This window comes from Numenius arquata, chromosome 6, assembly GCF_964106895.1.
Source record: "Numenius arquata chromosome 6, bNumArq3.hap1.1, whole genome shotgun sequence".
Taxonomy (NCBI): Eukaryota; Metazoa; Chordata; class Aves; order Charadriiformes; family Scolopacidae; genus Numenius; species Numenius arquata.
Window position 1 is genome coordinate 63,800,108 of NC_133581.1, and position 23,510 is coordinate 63,823,617.

Below are 23,510 nucleotides of genomic sequence, written 5' to 3' on the forward strand. Positions count from 1 at the left end.
AACATAATTGAACTTTGTGTTATAGCACCCATACTACAGTTCTGGGAATAGAGGCTTCTACTCTCCATTTAGTTATCTAGTATCTTTCAACATAATTTTATTCTCGTAAAATTCCACCCCCATATTACATATACTGTTCTATATTCTAGTGCAGGACAGCTACAAGGTAGTATGACTTGCTTAGCTTTATGCAGGAGTAAATAAAGATGCATTTATATCGCCGTGCAGTTGTGGGCTTATGAGCAGTTCCCGCAGCAGAGCTGATGCATGTAACTTCTTTAAGCTTTGGTATTACGATGGTGCATTAGAGTTTCAGAAGCACAATATTGTTAGCATTTATCATTTACAAATAAAAAATAAGTTGTTCCTGTACAGATCCCAGAATTCTGTAGGGTTTAGAATTTTTTTTCCCTAAGGCAAAATTTGCTCAGCTTACATTCTTAATAAACCTATGTTTAATTTAAGTAGATTTTGCACTACATAAGCACCTAACTATACATTGCAAAAAGTCTTTGTTATATCACTTGTTGATTTTACAGTTGAAAAGTCATGATAATGGTATCGGGTTTTCAAATCTATATTTACTTTCAAATTATAGCTGCCTTTTTTTATTTAAAGTGACTTTGAGAATCAAAGATAAGAGACTAATCCACTAATCTCTTGCAACAAATTAAGAATTGAAATGCTTTCCTGTAATGACAATGTAGCACATCTGTAGTTTTTGTCTATTCGAGTCTTAATTAACTGTAAATGTCAGCAATTGACATGTATGAATGTGATTGCTTTCACAAAGAATTAATTTCTGCCTAACATAATCAAGATTCTGTATTCCTCTAAAATAATATCGATTTTCATCTTCAAATATGACAATGTTTTAAATATTCTTCTGACAGGCGTTGTTCGAATATATTTTTCACCATGAAAATGACGTAAAAAACGTGAGTAATTAAAATGTTCCATTTTCAGTTTTTATTATGCATCATTCAGTTCTTTCTGTATCAGTGCTCAGTATCATTCAGTATTTCTGCTAAACTAAGGATCCAGGCAGTACATCACATCTGAGTACAGAAGTGAAGCACTAGAAGTTGTTCAAGAGAGAGAAATCCTTTCTTAAAAGTGTGGTAATCAGGGATGATAATTTGCAAATACCAAGGTAGGGATTGCTTTCTTTTTTGAGAAGCAAAACATTCTAATGCTTAAAACTAGGTCCCTCATCTATCAACGTGGTAGGATCCCTGGATGTCATGATTTCACATTAACAGAATGTACTGGAGCCTGAGCAGTAGCTGAAACTATATGTCAGGTAGTTGAGCTGCCTGGAGAGTTCTGAGTTCCTGAGGCCTGAGTGTAAGCAATAAGTTACGGAAGACTGTCCATTGACAGAAGGTGGTGAAGATACCTGCCAAAATAGTTAGTGATTGAATTGAACATCATTTGACGTTTGAAAGGGGAGATTTAGATTAGATACTAGAAAGAAGTTCTTTACTGTGAGGGCGGTGAAGCACTGGAAGAGGTTGCCCAGAGAAGCTGTGGATGCCCCATTCCTGGAGGTGTTCAAGGCCAGGCTGGATGGGGCTTTGAGCAACCTGGTCTAGTGGAAGGTGTCCCTGCCCATGGCAGGGGGGTTGGAACTCAATGATCTTTAAGATCCCTTCTAACTCTAACCATTCTATGATTCTGTGACATTTTTAACTGCTGAGAGGATTGTTTATTCATTTGGATGAATAGGAAGGAAAGGTATTTGGTGAAACTGCAAAAAAAAGAATCAGTAGGACTTTGGACACTTTTTCTAGAAATTTAATTCCGTAGTGCTGAGGTGGTTTGTGGCCTCAATAGAAAGATTATATTATCCATATGATTGTGTATAAATGATTTTCTATTACATTTATTCTCCAAAAGTTTTCCTAAATATGCTGTTTCCCTTCCCTTTGCCCATTCAAATTTTTTCTTCTGTGGTTCTTCATACGTTACTGCGCTGAATGGGTAAGATCAAGTTTGGGTACATATTGTTTAATCTTTCAGAAATAATAAAGGTTGCAGAGCTTTTTCAGCAGTTCACCCAGAGAAATAATTAGTTAATTCAATGAATAAAGTGTTGAAATATTTCACAACTATATTAGATGCATGCATCCGGTTGAAATGGAATCAAAATTTCTTTTTGAAGTTTGCTTGAAAGAACTATTTGTATCCGTGATGCAGAGCTGACTAAACAGTTACTGAATTTCCTGCAATACTAGTAACAGGCGTGTGATTAGATATGAAGTTAAACTCTCAGTTAATCAACTGAGTTAATCAATTAACTCAATCCAGTTAAAAAACAAAAATATTTTGTTGTTGTTGACATAGATCAGAACCGTTTCAAATGTACTGCTATGTGAAGCTTTTTAATCTAGTATCAAATGATTATAGTTGTACCCTGTCAATTTATTGCATAGCATTCTTTTAAGAGGATTGAATTGCAGTGCAATATTAATCCAAAATACGGTTGAAACAGTAAATGCAAGTGTCAGAAATGTCAGAGAGAAATAGAAATAAACATTTGCATATTTTGATACTGAATGTGAAGAAAGTGCCTAGGTTTTATGCCACTAATAATTAAAATTTATGTTATTTGTTACTGAGAACTCTGATCACTAAGAGTAAAAGGGTAACTTGAAAAGATGCCACACATGCCTGACCTACCCTTTAAGGACATACAGGATCTGTAGGCTAGACAGATCATTTTATATGATGCAAGGAATTTTCCAAGCACTCCAGAAAAAAATTGTGCTGCATGTATTTTGAAATCCTTGCTGACAATCCTGAATTGCTGTCTTGCAGGAAGAGTGTTGCCTATGGATTTTTATGTACCCTAGCCATTTGAGTAAATATCCATAAGCAAAGAAGTGTCAGCTTAGTCACCACTGTTCATTGTGTAATGAGGGGGGAGATCAACATGTTTGGTTAAAGATGGCGTCTTGTAAGGAAAAAAAAAATTGTTTCACTTTATACTGTAATGTGTGTCTCTGAAGAGATTTTTTTTTTTTCTGACCTTTGTTTGCTTTCTCTCGTTTGTTTTCTTTCCTCTTTTCTTCTGCGCTTCCTACACCATTTTCAGTATAATTCCATTCTCCAAACTGTCCTCCTTTCCTTTTGAACCTCATCTGCATGATTTTTTCTTAAACAAAAAAGAAAATAAATACTTTAAACTTCTGTTTAAACTTGACTGCATCACTGTTTATTCACCTCTCCTACCAATGGCATTTCACTAATTGCTTTGTCCTGAAAAGAATTAGGTTGCTTAGGATTCAGCAGAGAAACAACACATACGTTAACTGTTTAAACTTGATCACCCATTAGAACATTCACTGACATCTCTTGCATCTTTGTGTTACCTGCTACTGCGTGATGTTCACATTCTTAAAAAAAAAAACAACCCAAAACTAATCACTTTTCTGCATGAGATGAAATGAAAGAGCTTGGAAGCCTGGGAAATTGGCTGAAGTTGGTTACTATATAGACTGAAAAGCCTCTTTCTTGTGGACTTTGTGCATGGGTAGAATTGGAAGACCAGTTCCTGCAGTTTTGCAAATAAAACACCAAAGGAGTAGTGACAATGTCCTTCCTTTGTCGCTGTGCTGGTCCGGAACACTCTGTCCTGTTCTCAACTGCATTGTTATTTAAGAAGCAAAGGCAGTTTTGTTATTTATCGTCTGTTTAGTATTCAGCCAGTATATAGAAAGGAAAAAAAAAAAAGGCTCAGCAATTTCAGTTGAGAAATATCATTAAACAGCGTGCATTCAACTGGACAAATAATGCTAGGAACTTGGTTCAAATTAAAAGTAAATACATCTGTAATCTATCAATTATCAGAAACGTGGGGATGCAAAGAGAGAAGCCCTGAGCTTTTTCAACAGTTGAAAATGTATTCAGAAGTCTTTCATCTTATTTAATGAAAAATTAGACACTTCTCTGAAGAGATTACTGTTACCCTACCCGTTATTGTTCTTGACTTTTTCGTTTTTAACACATATACTTAATCACTAACCTTAGGTACCCCTTGAGCTGTTTCTAAAAGCCATTTTATGGGCTAAATGCTCTAAGAGCAGGGAAATGTAAAAGAAGGAGTTAATTTGCTGGTTTTTTTCAGCAACAGACCGTGACTTCATATTCTGCCATTATTCACAGGTGGGTAATGATGACAAGACACTTTGTCCCAAGAAAGAAAAATGAATGTGCAGTATATACTTGAGGCCAGAAGTTATGACCTCTGATATTTCCTTAGTTCTTTCTAATACTCTGACATTTATACTCTCTGATAGAAATCTATTTATAATGGAATTATGTTAGATTTACAAACTATAGAAATCCAGAAGGCACTCACCAAAAGCAATTGTGCTAAATTGACTATGGCTAATGTCATTTACCTAGCTATCTTATAGACTATCCTGTGTTGATTTGGCTACAAATATGACTTTAGTCAATAACTTTTGCTGGGAGAATTACTGCCATTCAACAGCACATGAAAGAAGCAGCAGACACTTGCTATTGTTTCCATCTATGTATTTTCTTGGTGCATACAGTACTGTGTATGAAATTACTAAATTTCAAACAAATGTACGTTTACCAGTTTAATTTTGCAATAAAATAGTAAATTACCATAACCTAACTAGCTGTTTTGTACTGAGTTACAGCTGATAGACAATTTGAAGGTCTTAGTTATAATACAGTTTAGCTAAGGAAAGTAATGGTAAAAAATGAATCTCAGAATCATGCTAAATAGAGTTACAATGAAAGAATCTACATTCTTTTTCTTTTAAAAACAGCTCTGATGCATTTTTTACAAGCAACTTTTTTTTTTTTTTTTTTTTTTTAAACAGAAAACCTAGTAAGTATTAGGGAGTTTTATTCTTTTTATTTACACAAATATAAGAACTGAGAGTAAAATAAATTTGTTCTGAAAGACTACCCAGGGCTAATACTGTAATTGAAATGGACTCCTGCATATGTGGGTAACTATGCTAAGTGCTCCATGGAGTAACAATTTCAGCTGACCAGCATTTCCAGATGATGAATTATATCCTAAAGTTTATTAAAACTTTTAATCAGTGGGGGTTATTTTTCTGATATGTACATTAGAAGCAAAAATCCTTAAAAGGGCATCCCAGTATCTGCCAATCCACAATCCATGCTGGTTTTCCCTTCTAGTTATTAATATAGACTGTACCAACACTCAGCAATGCACAGGAGTGCAGGACGTAACACTTACTACTACAATTATAGGTTGGTTTTAAATTAACATGCTGGGCAGACTGAATATTGATTTGCACCTAAACTGTGCAATTAAAAAAAAAAAAATCTGCAGCAAACTGGAATTGAAATATGCCGGCCGTTGGTATTGACATGGCAAGGTGAAGGCTTTGACTTTAATGAATTTACTAACATTTCAAAGGCCACATTGTCAAAAGATTTGGTTGTCATACCAGCAGAAAGTTGACATTGATATGCACAAAGCCTTTTCAGGCAAACACTTTCTAGAAAATGTTGGTAACATTTGTAGCATTTTTGGATTAAAGTTTTTTGTGATCACTTGTAAAGTGTCAGAAACAGGATTTTCCTATTCTTTTCGTACTTCCTTAATAGGGAAGTATAAACACATGGCTTAATTTCAGGAACTAACTTCAAAATGGAGTCGTGCTTTGTTTCTTGATGTTGGTAATAAGATCCCAGTAAGAGTTCAGGATCTGCACCGAAGGATAAACTGCTGATGTTAGTGTCTACTAAGCCTGAAGCAGTCTTAGTTCTCACTTTCCAATAGCAGCCAGAATTGTTGGCCTTGCATAAAATAGTTATCAGAAATAATTAGGGTATCGCAAAGAAAGCTGCATGTGCAGCTACAGAAGGGATGGTTTCTTGAAATTCAGTCCTTCTTCTTGAATACTTGTCATCAGAGCGCTCCAAGGAAAGCTCTTTGAAGCAGGTTATTTGCGGTATGAACCTTACTCACTTTAAGTGGCTGCTCATGCTGCATTGGAAGCAGGTATGGTATTTGACAGAAACGTGCATTTTTTATACATTTTTAAATGCAACAAAAGTAACCAATGTTTTAACATCAAATACTTTCCTAAATTTTCCAGCTACTGGGACAAAATTTCTTATATACCTTCAGATGAAAAAAAGTATCTGTCTGGAAGGGAAAATGATAATTTCTGTCTTGAAGCAAGCTTCTTCCCCATTATAGCTGCAGCGTCCGTTGTACAATTTGCAAAGCCATTAAGAAGCAAAGGGCAACCAAGATAAGAGCTGCCGTCTGAGGTCTGCAAGGATTCCGCCTGACGGGAAGAAGTGGTGTCTTCAGAGTTGTAACCTTTCTTCAGTTTTCTCTCTCCTGTCATAGAGGCAGGGAATGACAACTCTTTCTCTTGAGTCAGTGCAGGTCCTTCACCTGAATTGCTACAGCAAACAAATTATTTTCCCACAGAGCCAAAAGAGAGCAACTTTTTTAAGCAGCTTTGCTGTGCTGTGTGGAATCTGCACCCCACTGATGACCTGCAGCTTCATTTTGCTAGTAGGAAGAACAGGAATCAAACCCAGAGGTAGACGGCACTAAATTAGGCTCTTCCCAGTATTTCAAGTATCCAGATTATTTTTTCCTGGAAATTATTGGTTCCTCTGCTACCGAGTGGCCAGTGCATAGAACTTTTCCTTATTGTTCCTAATAGATACCTAGTTTGTGATTTCTTATAAAAATACTGCATCAAAGCTTTTTAGACTATTTCTGATTACATCCCTGAAATATGAATGGCAAACGTAGCATGGCTTTGATAGGTTCTGGGCCAAAATGGAATTTTAAAAAAAGGAACGCTAACAATTGCTTCTTTGGTAGGTTTTGGTACAGAACACACATCTATTTGTTTTAACAGAAATGTTGAAATTACAGCTAAAACATGAAACGCCATTGGTTCTGTCTGTGGTGGCTGATGGTAGCACATTGATTAGAATACCGACTTTTCCAATATACCAGATAAAAGAGATTTTAGACCTTCACCCTCTTCAATAGCTATCTATTTCTTAGAATATTTATCTATTTTTCCTATCTGTCATAAAATAATGATTTACCTCACAGACTTTTTAAAGGAAGAAGTATTTCTTACTGTACACATTTAAGAGTTCCCAGAAGTGGAGGCAGCCTGATACTGGCAATGAGATGACCATTTCTACAATATTTCAAACCGTCTGAACTGATTTCTTTATTTTACTTGTTTTTAACAGCTTATATTGCACAAGAATGGGAAGCTTGGAAAAAGTATGTCATTTTACACAAATACTCTATATGTTCTGAAGCAGCACTTCAGGAGTCTCATCAAATTAATTTTATACTTTCTCCTTGAATTACTAGAAGCTGTTCGGATGGCATGTTCTTATAGAGATAAATTATCCTTGCGGCTACTTAGTGCACTAAGATATAAAAATAGTTAAACATAAAGCAGTGTCCCCACCTCAAGTTTACCAGGACTTTTTGTTCCAAAATTTTCTCTTTACAAAGATCTTTACGTTGTTCACTTCGTGTTCTTTTCCTCTGTACAAACGGTGAAGGTATTAATGTTAAGATGATGGGTTTGTTTTGGAAGGCTCTGGATTTGGCAGCCCTTGCCACTGAACACGCACAATTCAAGGACTGGTGGTGGAAAGTCCAGATTGGGAAGTGCTACTATAGGTAAGCTGCTGTTGGTTTCTTGTGTGATCAGTGAGTACGGGTGCAGGACCTGAGCTGCTGGGTGTATTGTGCGATGCTGAACACTGAGAAATAGTTCGGTATGTATGTAGTTGGAGAGAGCTGTGCTTACGCTTAAATCCCTTTTAATAAACAAAGAGATGATGTTCAACTGCTTGAGGTAAAGGCATCGACATCGAGTACCTTTAGGTAAGTGAATTGGTTGCATCTTCACCTTTGTTGATGTGTTTCAAAGTTATTGTTTGAAAAGTCTGTAAATAAATGCCAAGAACTGTTGTGAAAACACAAAATGAATATTACAATATTAGCTTAAGGAATTAACTGTCAATGAGGGCTTCAGAGTGATGAAATAATAAAAAAATGAAATATTCATGTTAGACACTTTCTGCCAGAGATTGCCCCAGAAGAATCAGTTCCAAAGATGCCAAGGCCTCAGGGCTGTCACCCCATATCCAAGCATCTGACACCAATGACTTCAGGGTACCCTGACCCTGCAGCGTTGTGCCTCCCTGAGGGAAGAGCGGCAGCAGCAGGGAGGAGAGCTGCTTGCAAGCGGTTTAAAGTGGTTGCTGAGGACCCAGCTATGATTGTAACAGCCAGTTCTACCAAATAGGGTAAAAATCCTCCTGGTACAGCCCTGCTTCCCACAAATCAAACAAGTATTGAGACAGCTCCCCCTTTCATTCTCTACAGCGTGTTTGTCCCATGAATGTAAAACATACGGATATTGTATTGGTTGTTAAAAAACTGGAGGAGCATCTGCAGTCCTTACAATTCTATAAGCAGTTCTTATATGAATGGGCTGATAATACAAAGCACTTAGCCCTTTAAAATTCCATGTTGTATCTTGGCTTGAAAGTATTGCTTCTTTTTAGATGCCCAAACTGATGAAACTCTTCACTATCCTTAACCTTTATTTGTCATTCTTTAGAAGATTAGACTGTTTTGGGGGGGTTTTTTGGAGCTTAGAAGTCATTCATCACTTTCAGGATTTTTATGAATAGTGTTACAGAGACTAAAGCATCCAAGCCGGCACATGTATCTCCAGGATCCAAAATTATCTTATGTCCCCATTGGCTGTGTTTCTGTGTTTTGGCTGACTTGTTCTGCCTGCGTTTTGTGGTTCTTCACAAAGTATATGTATTCTTTGGCTGAAGAAAACAAAAGGCAATTTGCATACAAGAAAGTGTACCTTTTTGTTGTTGCTGAAATGGTACAATCCTCTGAATTTTGTAGTCTATGTAGCATTTATAGATTACTGCAAAATATTCTACAGTAATACTGCAAAACAAATGCTTTTGAGATGAAACAGACTTCTGTGAAGTTCATGTGCTGTGTACTGCCCCCTCCCAAGTGATCTGCTTGGATGGACTTAAGCTGTGGTTTACAGTACAGCATGTTTTCAACACACAGTTAAAGATTTTTGATATCAGCAACAGAAGTTTCACCATTTCCCATACGAGGCTAGGAGAAAACATTTTATAGATGATTAAGCATTCCCTAAACTTTACAGTGGAAAGTACCTACGTGATCTTTGTCATGAGGGTTGGAACTAGATGATCTTTAAGGTCCCTTCCAACTCTAACCATTCTATGATTCTATGAGTGAGGAAATTCTTCTCCAAAACCATGTGGGTAGAGGTTGAGGCATGACTTTAATTGCTCATTTTTAACTGTGCAGTATGTATGAAGAGCAGGAAGCGTCCTGTGAATACAAGTACATCATTATTCAGTTAGCACCAAAAAGCTGCATCTGCAAAAGGGGACCAAATTTCATGAATTTGCCTTTTTCATAGTTTTGAGTGGTTGTCTTTGTAACCTTAATATATTTAACAGCATGGGTTTTGTTAACATGCACACAACTACATGACCTTAAACTCTGCTTTTGGACAGTTCATGTTTGGCTTAGCGTGTACTGCTTCATTATTTTAATAAGCTTTTAAAAAAAGAAACAAACCACAAACAAATACTTTCTCTATCTGTTGTCTCTTTAGGTTAGGATTATATCGTGAAGCCGAAAAGCAATTTAAGTCAGCTCTCAAGCAACAGGACATGGTTGATACAATCTTGTACTTGGCAAAAGTAAGTCATAGGTTTGCTTGCTTAAGAATGAAGTGAAATTCCAGACTATTCCTGAGAAGTCCAGAATAGCCGAGTATTGAGCTTGATACACCATTAAGTTTAGTAGTGTGTGATCTCCATACAGACCTGAGGCAATACACACCAACAGTTGAAATTGAAGTCTGTAGTTTACAAAAAGACTTTGGAGCTTCCAGATTTTACAGAAAGTAAACCAAAAATCTCCTATGTTACTGTATTCTTTGCTCTAAACTGCAATGAGGATTATATAGCTAAAGAGTTACTGGAGTTCCAGTATGAAGAACAGTGTAGCTACATATGGTTTCCTAGGAAACTAATGCAATAAATCAGTAAGTGAAGAGTGAAGCACAAAATCCTCGTTTCACAAGGAAAATCAAAACAAAGTGAGCTTTAATGGAGCAATCGGAGACCTTGAAACAGAGACTGTTCTGTCAAAATAAAGGCATTAAAAGCTTTAAAGGAACAAGTGCCACAACTAAGCCACAGAATGACTTGTTTACCAGGATACGCATCAGATTCTAAACATTTCCCAAGACATTCAAGAAAAGGTGGCCTGTGAGAAACGAAAACTGCATTTTTCTTCCTCTTGTCCTAGAAGGAGATTCAGTCAGTTGCTCTTTATGAGCTCCCTTTAAGCCAGCTGTTGCAGGCCTGTCCAAAAGTCATCGCTACTAGTGGATAATTCAGATATTCTTATTGTGATACTTGCTTTACCTTTACATTTCTTCAGCAATTACATTTTGTATTTAAGTGATAATCATTGCCATCTGGAGACTTGTCTGCGATACAGCAGTTGGGGTTAGTTTACTCAACTGAGCTTAGTAATTCTGGATTTGTGTCACTACCAGGAGTCATTCTGCAAAACACGTGAGCTACACAAAGTGATGAAATTGGCAGAGTAATTGGATTAACAAACAGTGATTAGTTATGGGAGATACGCATCCCCCCGCCGTCGTTACTAGCTCAAGTAGGAGTTGCATTTGAACTTCCACCTCCCACTCCGTAGACCAGCTCGGTTGAGTATAAAGCACAACACAACATTAGGGAGTGACTGTGGGTGGACAGGCAATAGAGTAGGGCACTGAGATACAGCTCAGTTTGACAGCGCTGAAAAGATAAGACTTGAGTTAAGCAGCCATTAAAGAGAAATAGGATGGCATCGAGTTCTGTGCAAACAGACCAATACTACAGTAGCAGTTAGTTTTCTGTTTATATTCATTATTACAACAGCTATCTCATTTTTAAAAATATTTTCCTTAAAGTTAACTCTTCCTTGAAATGTAATTTATGAAAAGATAAAAGACCAAAAGAAAAGTGAAAAAGTAAAGAGTCTTTAAAGGACTCGGGGCTGCTGAGAACTTGCAAAGTATTTCATGATCCAGAAAAACTGGAAATGGGATATTTTTACCAGAGATAAGAGAGATACCAAAAAGAAAATGGAGCCATTCTGCATTTAGCATCTAAAACTTAATGGCTAGAGCTGTCTTACTCTTAAAGAGCAGGTCTCCCCAAAGCAGCTGTGAGTATATGGAAATTGTTCCACCCCCTTTTCTGGACATCACCTCTACAGTCTGCAGAGATGTTGGACGGTGTGATATGCCCCTGGGTATGGGAATTATGTAGTAGGGTACTGTGGCTGTGCTGCCTTAGCATAATACTCGCACAGAGGATCTGTAGCGAGCACATCTTTGGAGTGCACCTCCAAATGAAGCACCAGAGCAGACTTGAGTAATAATGCTCAGAAAACATACTTCGTAAACAAACATAAAAAGATAAAAAAGGAGCAGTTCTAGTGGAGCTCCCTCTCTTCCATTTTCCACATTTTTTGCCCTAAGAATATGAAGAGAGCTGTGCTTCATAGCTAGATCAGGTCAAAAAGCAAGCAAACAAACAAAACAACAGCTAATTAAAATCTTCTCTCAGAAACAAAGAAAATATGAAATTATTTGTAGGTGTGGCAGCGTGCACTGGCTTACTACACATATTTAGGATAAATTGTACAAGTCACTTACATAGGGGGTACTTAGGAGTAAAACAACCAGCCAATGTTCTTCTTAATTAAGAAGTCATACCCAGCTATCACGTATTCTCCTTCATCTCTGTACTTTCCACTGAAACTCTTTACAGAGTAGTTTAGTTGTAGAAAACTGTTGCTAGAAGAAAATAAGGACCATGACAGTCACAGTGGAGACAACTATTTCAAGTTAAAAATTTAATGCAGACATAAAATTAATCAGAAAGTACTACGTGGTTTATAAAAGAAAAACTGTAGCAAATTACTTGAAATCTGTTTTAGATACAGCAACATGCCCAGATAGAGCTCATTAGGAATAAACTGTTGATTTAAAGCATATTCATTGAAGGTATCATTAGTGCAGTTCTAGTCTACCAAGTACCACACCCCCAAAAACCCTCACTCTTTTATTGCTTTTCACAGGAAGGAATTAGTTTTCTAGCTTAATACAGGAAGCAAAATGACTGGAAAAAATCACCTGGTTTTTTTTTTTTTCTTTTTGCCAGAGATCGACTTGAAATGACAGTCCCATTACTAGGAGGGCACTCACAGTCAACAGCTCTTTGACAATTAAGAATGTCACTTGAGTTGTCATAGGAAAGAATTCTTTGCAGATGTCTACAGCAGTATATATCTATAGGAATACAAATTAAGAACTTAGGACTTTAACTAGTATTTTGATTGTTGGCTCTTAAAAATCCACGAAGGTCAAGGGCAGAAGCAGAAAAATGTGTTCAGAGGTTTCTCCAGCGTTCACTTAACGTTGGTATTTTTCTTACATAGCATCACAAAATGTTTCTGTCAGGATACCGGTCACAGATTCTTTCCCTTTTTTAGTCATATGAAGTATTAGCACCATTTAATGTAATATTTCTCCAACAGGAACACTCAAAACACTTTTTCTGCTCAGTGAGAGACAGATTAATTACTCTAGCCGTTTAGTTTCCCACAGTCGGTGTGCAGGGTTTTTTCCTTTTCTGTAGCTGTGGTTACCATACCCCCCAACAGGAGGGCTTTACAGCTGCAGAGGTGGTCTCCATCGACACGTGGATGTCCTCCATCCAATTCTCACACGTTATCCACATCACACATTGTCGTAATCAACACAGAAGCCAAAATCACAGGGACCAAACTGCCCTCTTTCTGCTACGGGATTTTTATTGTTTGTGACAGGGGAGGTTGGCAGAGCAGGAGGGAAATTGGAAAGTGTCACTGCTCTGTGCAGTCTTACTTGACTAAGTAAAATATTTTGGTATTCCAGCACTATCAACCTGAAGATCCAATTATTTCAAGCCTAAACACAAGTTTTTAAAAATATATTAAACAGGAAAATATTCAAGGTGGTACATTCACCTCAGTGTCAAATTATATTATTTTGGTATGATAATAAAAAACAAGATACTTTTTTGGTTCATTAGTAATGTCCAGATGAATTAATAATGTCTAGATGATATGCATGCAAATTTAATTACCTTAATTAGTCTATTTTGTCTTCATTACAGAGATTTATTCAGTATTCACTCCATTATTTTCCAAGTATTCTTCACTATATCACCTTATGGTTTACTGCATAAAGTGAGGTGTCATCCCCTTTATTTATCTCCCTTGTTAAGCAGCAGCACAAGTATAAAAGCCAGACATTTGACATTTATATATGCTTTTTATTTGCTTAGGTGTATTTGCGCTTGGATCAGCCTGTGACGGCTTTGAACCTTTTCAAGCAAGGGTTAGATCGATTTCGTGGAGAAGTGACTCTTATTTGTGGAATTGCCAGAATCTATGAGGTATGGACTCGCTGTACGGTTACTATTGTGGCCAAGGTTAGCTGCCCGAGCAAGAAAAAAGAGCCAATAGTCGAATGTAACTGTAGGGTCATCAAAAATTAACTAAGCTGATTTTCAGTATCACTAAGGCAAAACAGGTAACGTTGCACAAAGATACAAAAGTAATGTCAGGGGAGCCTTGCAGCTATATTTGTTTAAATGGTTAATCGTACGAGTAAGATTCTGTAGACCCTTTAAGAAAGTCCACGTTAAGTCAGGTGGTCCAGATACTGTCCGTGTAGCTCAGTCTAGTTTATATGTTCCATCGTACTAAAACTGCTCGAGTCCTTGGCAGCCTGCTAGCGGGATTCAACAGCAAAACAGTCTCTTGGTCAGTGTTGTCCTTATTACCACTATGTCTTACTGTTCATTTCTTAAGCCAGTGAGAACAGTGGAATGTGAGTGTTTCTTAGTTTTGGAAGTGGATGTTATTTTAAGTAGGATTAGTTTTAAAGTAATTTCACTTTAGCTTGGTAACCACGTATTTTGTATTTTGAAAGTGTGTATTTTCATGTCAAACAGTGGACTTATACTGTTTTTCACTGGAAGCTGGTAATGACGCTATTCCAGAAAAAATGTTTTAAACAAAGTCATGAATTTTTGGTCTACATTCATACTTGGCATTCTTTCCTGTTCTCATCATTCTCATCTAACCCCTAAGCATTAATCCATTTTCATATTAAATCCTTTTTGTCCTTCAGCAAGGAAGAAAACAGCTGCATAATTTTTGGAGGCTTTTCTTTCTGAATTGTTAAACAGTTTTTAATATGGATATTTTGCAGAACCATACATAGCATTGCATAACCCTTTAAGGAATTATTAAAGAGCAGCATATAGTTGACAGAGTCTAGTTTTGCACTGACACCTGAGTGCAGGATTATAGCTTCATTAGCAAAGATTTGTACTGCAGCATAGTGCTGTCCTCATTACAGGGCTTCACAGGTGGAATATATGCATCAGGCATCTTAATCAGAGCTTTTCTTCTCTGACGCTACCTTTCGACACCAGGAAGAGTTGTAGACCTTTTTTTGTTTTAAAAAAAAAAACACATTATTTTTAAAGGGACTGCTTTAAGTACTGTTTCCTTTAATCACAGGAAATACTTTTTTTCATAGCTAAATGTGCTGCTAGGGTTAAATAAAAGCTTATTATGTAGTTGAGAGCACAGTGTACCTACAGGTACAGGTAGAAATCACTCCTCTCCAAACACAGAAATGTGTTTTGATCTTTTATTTTCTTCTGATACAGAGTAGAGTCCTCTGGTGACTTGCAGTCCTCAGGAGGAGTGTGATGTTGTTCACAGCAATGAGTTCACCCTAATTCACCTCCCAAGTAGCATACATCCAAGCATATATTTTTATACAATATAGTTCTCTTAACTGGCATATCCTAGCTAGTACAAATTTTGCTAATAAATCCATGATTCCTGTTTTCAAAGACATGTAATAATGCTTCATACACAGTTATATTCTCATTTGGGTTCAGAGCAATTCATGAATTGACGTTAAAAGCATTGAAAGTAATTGAGGCATTGACTGGGGAAATAAATGTACTGTATGTTACCATACTGGGAAACCAGCTGCACAGTACCGTGTATCACAAGCAAATGCTTATTGCACATGCTAAACTTCTGACCTGTCTCTTTTTCCAAAAAAGAAAAAACAAATAAATCTCTTTTTATAGCTATGGCATAGAGTTAATGACACGTACAGCTGGCACTGATAAATTAATATGCATTCTTCCCATGCATGTGTGTGTCATTTGTGAAGGTGCCAATCGGTGATGTTGCATTGTACGATCAGAGAACTGTAAGAGCATACATAATTAATCTCAGTTAAGTACTGTACAGGGCATAGATGAAGCACTCAGTAGATTGACATTTTAATAAGTCTTATGATAAAAATCAGTAAAAAAAAAAAATAAAATTAATCTGAATTTTTTCTAATTGTATAGGAAATGAACAATATCTCCTTGGCTGCAGAGTACTATAAAGAGGTCTTAAAACAAGATAATACTCACGTGGAAGCCATTGCCTGCATTGGCAGCAACCATTTCTATTCAGACCAGCCTGAGATAGCTCTGCGGTTCTATAGGTATCAACACTTGTGGGGAGGGAGGGGGAACGGAAACGTGTGGGAGGGTAATATAAAGGGTTTATTTTTGTAATGCTTGTAGCAAAAAAAGAAGGAGGAGATTGGCATGGGAGGATGATTGAGCATTTCGACAAGTATCAGCATAAAATCAGCATTCCAACTTCTGTATCTTCTTGGCTAGTGATAATTACAGCTCTCTTAAAACCTTGTCATCATCACATGTGGAGTATATAGAAGTGTCAAAAAAGATCATCAAAACAGTCATTATTTGATTAATAAACAAGAAATGATCTTTCACAGCATGAGGCGGTTTGAAAACACTAGACCTTAGTCTCAGCTTCAGTTGCATTCAGAGGGCACGTGGACGTCCTATTTAGAGCAGTCTTTGAAAAATTCCACCTGAAGTCACGAGCAATGGTGACTACAAAATCCCTTACTTGAACATGGGCTGGGGTTCCCCCATGTTTTGCTGAAAGCAATAAAAAGATAGTGTTAAATGCTGCTGCTTGCTCTTTATTTCAATATGGTCAGAGCGCAAAGGAGCCTGACTCTTGTTCTGAAGTCTAAGAGCAGATTAAATCCATATAAGCACCACTATCTCATTTCTGTCGGACCTGAGCTATTTTATGCTTTAGGTTCAGAAACTCACAGTCACACCGCAGGCACCATCCCTCTTTTTTCCCTGGCCCTCTTAGCATATGTTTTTCCTATAAATATTAATCAACAGAATTTTTATGAAACATCTCCACTCTAAAAGACACATTAAACAAGCATCCATTTGAATCAAATCTTAGTTATGCTTCAAATGTAAGCTTGATGTAGATTCACATACTAGATGTACTGATTAGAGATGGGAATCAAGCAAAAAATTGAAGTCTGAAGAGTTGTAAACAGTAACTGCAACAAATTACAGCTTGATTGAGGTTGAGGGATTGGAAAGAGAATATAGAGCAAGTGTGTACGGCTGTCTTAAAGTAAAGTCAGATCATGTGGGACAGTCGAAAAGACAGAAGTTATCTCATTTATTATTTTTCTTCTTACACGAAGACTGTTTTGCAGAGCTTTGATTCTGCTAATCAAAAATGCCCTGCGCTGCCCTTCATGAAACCTTTACCAACTGTAAGACTCTAACACTTGGTTATTGTACCCTCTCAGAACGGAGAGAAAGGAGGAGAGAACTTTGTCATTTAGAATAGAACTCTTCTTTGAAATTCATCTAAAAAAATAAACAAATATTTTATTTCAATCTAGACGGCTCCTGCAGATGGGTGTTTATAACTGCCAACTTTTTAACAATCTGGGCCTCTGTTGCTTCTATGCCCAGCAATATGATATGACACTCTCTTCATTTGAACGTGCACTGTTTTTGGCTGAAAATGAGGAGGAGACAGCAGATGTGTGGTACAACTTGGGACACGTGGCTGTGGTATGAAAAATATTAACAGCATTTCTGAATAAATGTAATCTTACAAAAACTGGAAAAAGAACGTAGGGCAACTAAGATGATTAAGGGATTGGAGCACCTCCCTTATGAGGAAAGGCTCAAAGAGCTGGGACTCTTGAGCCTGGAGAAGAGAAGGCTGAGGGGAGACCTCACCTATGTTTACAAGTACCTAAAGGGTGGGTTGAAGGATGATGGAGCCAGACTCTTTTCAGTGGTTCCCAGTGACAGGACGAGGGGCAACGGGCACAAGCTGGAACATAGGAGGTTCCATTCAAATATGAGGAGAAACTTCTTTATGGTGAGGGTGACAGAGCCCTGGAACAGGCTGCCCAGGGAGGTCGTGGAGTCCCCTTCTCTGGAGATTTTCAAGACCCACCTGGATGCAGTCCTGAGTGATGTGCTCTGGGCAATCCTGCTTCAGCAGGGGAGTTGGACTAGATGATCTCTAGAGGTCCCTTCCAACTCTGACAATTCCGTGATTCTGTGAATAACTAGGAAGGATTCATTGCCCTGCTTTGAAATATGAAACCCAATAGCGTACAGGATGAAGTGCAGTACAGATGAAAGGTTTATTTGAACTTCAATAGAGAGGAAAAGGCAAAATAAAAAAGCTCTGTACATCTTCAGAGAATGTGGCTTCCTCCTGCTAAAAGATGCTCCCTACCCACTGTCTTTAATTTTCCCTTCTTTCTAAAAAAATTGCAACAAGTACCAGCCCTTGAAGGCTTTTGCTGCAATACAAACTAATTTGACAAAAAAATTTAATTAAAGATATTTTTCTCTGAGATGTTACTTATGTTACATGGAGCATTAGATCGATTTTGTTGTCATAAAAATATGTATTGAGCCGCAAGTAGCGGACACTAAAGCACTATGTATGTCATAGTTGGGAAGGCATGTTCTTCTCTCTTATAGGCAGCTATAGAAATATTGTGTACTTGTGTGATAACGTTTGTTTAATTTCTACACTAATTTGTATTCATTGCCAATTTTTGCAGATGTTCTTCCAGAAGTTGTGTTAGATTTCTGTGTAGCTGCTCAGAATAAGGTTACTGAATAAAGTTCTTGATAGCTTTCTAATACGAGTTGTCTTCAAATGCTGGTTATGATTTAACTTAAGTCAGAGAGAAACTCAACTCTTCGTCTTGATTGTATTGCAGTTAGGCTAAACACAATGATTTATACTGCCTAAAGCATTGACATTTGAGCTGATGTGCTTATATTTTTCAGCATTTGTCACTTTTAATGTTTTAACTTGTATCAGTGTTGGTCATAACACTAGGGTATTAAAGGGTGGTCAGCTGCTCCATACAAAGAAATTAATCTCTCTTAATTTTTATCCTCTAAAAACTAGGCTTACATGTAATTTTTTTTTAAATCTGAGTAGAGACAGAGAAACAAGATGACTTCCCCTCTGGAGACATCTCTTGTTTTTCTTACCCTACTGTAGACGGTAGCAGACAGCATAGTCTTTAGATGATACTTAAGTCATCTAAAAGTTAAATTAGATGAAGTGATTATCACTTGGAGCGTGGAAGTTTGTGCTGGAGAGAAACAATTCTGTCTGGAGGAATAATAAAAAGCAAATGTGAGGGCCTGGGAAGAAAGCCCATATGTTTTTGATCAGCGTGTTTTTATTGTAATTTGTATTCAATGGTAGTATATATGGGTGAAAAGATAGTCCAGACAACAAACCAGATGCATTTTGTTTCCCAGTCTTTCTCCCAAATTAAAATACAATCTTACTTTTAGGGGATAGGAGACCTGAATCTGGCTTACCAGTGTTTCAAACTAACGTTAGTCAACAATAACGACTACGCGGAAGCTTACAACAACTTGGCTGTGCTGGAAATGCGAAAAGGTCACACTGAGCAGGTTGGTGGCTTCCTTTGACCATTTTGTACCTAAGAAACATGTCATTTCCCTGAGGTGGAGGCATCATATGAACGTCTAGCTTACTACTACAGGCAGAAAACATGGATAACTTTTATGCGTGTTTCAGTGTAACCTCCACGTTGTCATGCCATCTCCCATTAAACTGCTCATTTTTGGCATATCCAAATGGTTCATCAAAGACAAAAACAAGGTTTACAATGGGTCTGCGGTTGTTGAGATCATTTTTCTAAATTGATACCCAAAGCAAAACCTATCACTCTGTCACTTAAATTACATCTTTGACTATATATTCAGTTTATAAATGTAGATAATAAAGTTTTGTTGGGTGGCAGAAGATAGCAATCAGGTCAGCTCTTAAAAGATTTTTTTCAAGTAGGAGATTGCTTTAGAGTTTTGTCCCAAGGCAGCAGGTTCTTGATAAATACTTTTGTATCAGGAAGCTTGGTGGTTCGTCTTACCTAATGTGAGTACACCAAGTTGTACTGAGCTAAGATGTATAATTGATATGCACAGTGGATTAAATGTATTCATTTTTATACACATGCTAATAATTAATATTGCAGAGCCTTTCCATTATAATCAATTGTTTCCCATCCATTTTAGCTTTTAGCTTAAAACGTTCTATTTTCTTCTTGTATCACATGTATAATTAAAAATCGGGATCATCATGGCAATAAAATTATGCACGAAAGAATAAAAAATGTGAAGATATTTTCCTTATCTTGGATTTTATTGTATTTCACAATGTTCTTTCATAAGCACTGTTACATGTACCCAGAGTTGTCACATTTAGGGAGTTTTATTAAGTTCTTGACTCTGCCTTACCAAAGAGTGTACAAATACTTTTGTTTTTAAACAATCGGGGGTTTTCCCCCAAAGTTCTCCATTTTTTAGTAAAAGTATTCACAAGTTAATTTTGTATTGGATTTACAGCATGGAAATGCACACAATGATACTTAATTTTTCATTGGTTTTTAGTACTACTGCCTTGCTAACCAGAAAAAAAGTTTATTTTATTAACATTTTTGAGTGTGAAAACTCATTTTTATGATAAAATTTAGGTTTTCAGGGATGCTTAAGGCAGCACTGTCAGAGACAACAGATAAATACAGTGGGATGGGACTTTAAATACTTGTTTAAAAAAAATTAATATATTCTGTTCAGTGTTTAGAACTGAATTGCTTAATTGAATAAGTCCCAAAATGTTTTTTCTGACTTAACCAAGACTCTTATTAATTTTAATGCTATTTAACTGTATTATGCCTAAATGTACTATTGATATAATGGCTTTCTTAATAAAGGCCTAAAACACAAGATGATTTCTTTTAAGAATGATGAAAATTGTGTTAGATTCTTGTTGTCCTCCCTCCCTCACAGATTTCACTGTGGCTTTTTTTCTTTCTCTACGTAGGCAAGAGCTTTGCTGCAAACTGCTTCAGCTTTAGCACCTCATATGTATGAGCCCCATTTCAATTTTGCAATACTCTCAGAGAAGGTAATGCACCATCCTGTTCTTGTAACCTAAAAATTGAGCCTTGGGGGGGCAGTTTGGTTTTTTACTGTTATTACCGAGAATTCAAAATAGGTAAGATAAAAGAATACAGAGTACATAAACTCAAGGAAAACTGAAGTTACATTTCTGTTTTAATACCCAGAAGCTTTGTGTGTAGAAGTAGCCGTTCAAATGTTTGCTTTTGAGAATAAATGAGGCCAACTACCTGTAAAGTAACTTTATATAATTTTCCAAACTCCCAGAAGATGAACAATGTGTTAACAATTCCATCTACAGTCTTTACCATCATTGGCTTTTTCAGAATGTGAAACGAAAGAGTATCATATGGTTTATCAGTAATTATAGAAAGAATATAATTTATTCATCCCATGGTCTTAGTGATCTCAAAAGGAAAATCTGTGCTTTACAGCCTTTCGATTTTGTGTGTTAATAATTTCTTCCATACAGAGTGTCTCAGCCACTGAATTAACAGTGTGTCCAACATTCCTGTTAATAAGGAGAAACGTGTACATGTCCTTATATTTTTCACAAGAAAAAATTGCTCCTTTGCTTGTGCCTACACCTTCAGGATTCTGTTATGAGTCTGTGTTGTGTGGGCAGCCCAGCTCCTACGGATACTGAAGTACATTGCGTCAAGGAGAGAGCAACCCATTAATTTGTAAGCGTATCCTCTCCATTGTGAAACATAAGATGGTTTTGAATAATTGCATTCTGTACTTCCCGGTTAAGGAGTAAATCCTAGTCTGCAAATGTCTTGTTACGTGGCTTTTGCACGAAGAACCTGTGTAGGCTGTGGGAGAAGACAAATGGCCAGATCAGTAGCTGTTGCTGTAGCGGGTAACGCAATCCTTAGATTCAGTGTAAGGCTGCGGTTTACAAAACATAACTTCTGTGGCCAGGGCCCTGGTTTCCTGCCCTTCAGAGAATTCTTGCTACACTGAAGTTCCGTGTTGACAGATGCGCAGGCAACAGAGGCCTCCTACTGACACTTTCCATGGCTTCTTCCATTCCACCCAGGAGCTATCACTAGATGTGTTCCCAGACATTTGGGTTCTTTTTTGCTGAACCCACTTTCTGAGATGCTCTCTTTACGTACACTTCCTCCTTTCCAAAAATGATGGCTATTTAGGAAAAAATAAAGTAGGGAACAATGTGGAAACACACTTGTAAAGCAGCACTTCCAACACTGCTGTGCCTCTCTGTGAGGAAGCAGGAAATCACATGGAGTTGTGGCTTTTACAGAGGCCTGATTGAATGTTTTGACTCTATGTACAACACTTCTATGGAATTTTAAAGCAAATCATCCATTTTTTTATTCTTCCTTACTTCAAGCGCTGGGCATGGTGTACCTTGTTGTCCATTCTCCAAGAAGTCAAGTGGAATGGGATATAAAGTTACTGTCTTGAAGCATCCCTCCCATTAAAATCACTTTTCTGTCTTTTTCTTCTCATCCCTTGATGTAAGGGGGACATAACCTTGAGTTCAAAAGCCTCCACACTGACTCTGGTTTATTTGTTCACTCTTGGTACCAGCGATGTTTAAACATTTATGAGCATCAGAAATACACTGCACAGAATACACGATGCAAACACTGCAGTGCTTGGATTTACAATATTAGTTTGTGTGTTTGTTACAGGTTGGAGATCTTCAGAGGAGTTACACAGCCGCTCAGAAGTCAGAGGAAGCATTTCCAGGCCATGTTGATACACAGCAGCTCATCAAACAGTTAAAACAGCACTTTGCCATGCTCTGATGAGCATATTTTTTATTATGCAAAAACAGCCAGAGCGAACGTCCCATACATCTTTTGAAAATACTAGCTCAAAGTAGATAAATTGTACTTAATGCATTCCTGTGGCAAAGCCTGTGTTACTTGGAGTAGCAGGAAAGGTTTAAGAGTCCCAATTACTTCCTGTCATCTTAAAACACATCACTTACTAAAATGCAGCCAGAACATGTTGCAACTACGTACAGGAGAGATTACAGGAACGGCAGGATGCTGCCAGTGTGACAGCTTTGAAATAGTCATCTAGTATATGAGCAAGTAAGTCTCCATATAATATTAATGAACATTTTAAAGGATTTTTTTTCTTGCTTTTCTGCGGGAAAAAAAAGTGTTTTAAAATATTCCTATCTGACACTCTGTCAAGTAAGACAGAGTAAGGTGTTACTGGTCTTCAAACTTGGCTTTTGATTGTATACTTTCTTACCTAAAAAGAGTTTAAAATACATATATAAAGCAGAAGTTCTTATATTCCTTGTTGTACTGTATGAATTAAATGAATTCCAGTTTGTATGGTTTGTCTTGTTCGTTTATGTAAGTTAAAATTACCTCCTTATTGCCATGAAAATTAGAGTCAGTGATCTTAACGTATTTTGAAAGACTCCACAGAACTGGTACTCCAGATGCTGGTACAAAACAGCAACAGTATGTGTGTTCCTCTTTAGGCAGGAGAGAGTTTATTCTTGGTCTCAGTGAGAGAAAAGAATATTTAGAAGCTTGCAGAGTTAAGTACTAATAATTGAGAACAAGGCACTGATCGGGTGGTTACCTGTGCTGCCACATAAGCTCTGTTGCTGAAGAAATATTTGGATCATCCTAACTACAAGAATACGATGAATAGCAACAAAAAAAGACTTCTCTCTGTCATATGTCTTTGTGTTCTAACTAAAAGGGATAAATTTGCATGATTTCCCAACGTGACCTTTTTAAAAGACCTTTTAGAAATGTGGGTTGTTAAGGCGTTCTGAAATGGTACATCCTGAAACAGGCCTTTAAAATCTTTTCACGTTTCTCCGATATACTAAGGGATTATCTTGCTTTAAGGAGCAACCCTAAACATGCTGATGGATATTATGTCTTCTTTTTTACTATTTGTTACTTTCCCACCCTAATCTTTGTATGGCTGTTGCA

The 23,510-nt window shown here is 37.1% G+C and overlaps 1 protein-coding gene across 5 annotated transcripts in view; it reads left to right on the forward strand.

Moving 5' to 3' along the window:
- Nucleotides 1-23,221, forward strand: part of TTC8 (tetratricopeptide repeat domain 8) — a 42,856-nt gene extending 19,635 nt beyond the window's left edge. For 2 of the 5 annotated variants that reach the window (XM_074148598.1, XM_074148601.1), the window contains 9 exons: nucleotides 894-938; nucleotides 7,611-7,696; nucleotides 9,708-9,795; nucleotides 13,501-13,611; nucleotides 15,604-15,743; nucleotides 16,995-17,169; nucleotides 18,940-19,062; nucleotides 20,495-20,578; nucleotides 22,233-22,891. In XM_074148598.1, coding sequence (XP_074004699.1) covers nucleotides 894-938; nucleotides 7,611-7,696; nucleotides 9,708-9,795; nucleotides 13,501-13,611; nucleotides 15,604-15,743; nucleotides 16,995-17,169; nucleotides 18,940-19,062; nucleotides 20,495-20,578; nucleotides 22,233-22,349 — 969 coding nt within the window. In that variant the 3' untranslated portion in view covers nucleotides 22,350-22,891. Of the gene's footprint in view, nucleotides 1-893; nucleotides 939-7,610; nucleotides 7,697-9,707; nucleotides 9,796-13,500; nucleotides 13,612-15,603; nucleotides 15,744-16,994; nucleotides 17,170-18,939; nucleotides 19,063-20,494; nucleotides 20,579-22,232 lie in introns of all 5 variants that reach the window. The other 3 variants (XM_074148600.1, XM_074148602.1, XM_074148597.1) reach the window with 2 other exon arrangements.
- The last annotated feature ends 289 nt before the right edge of the window (nucleotides 23,222-23,510 follow it).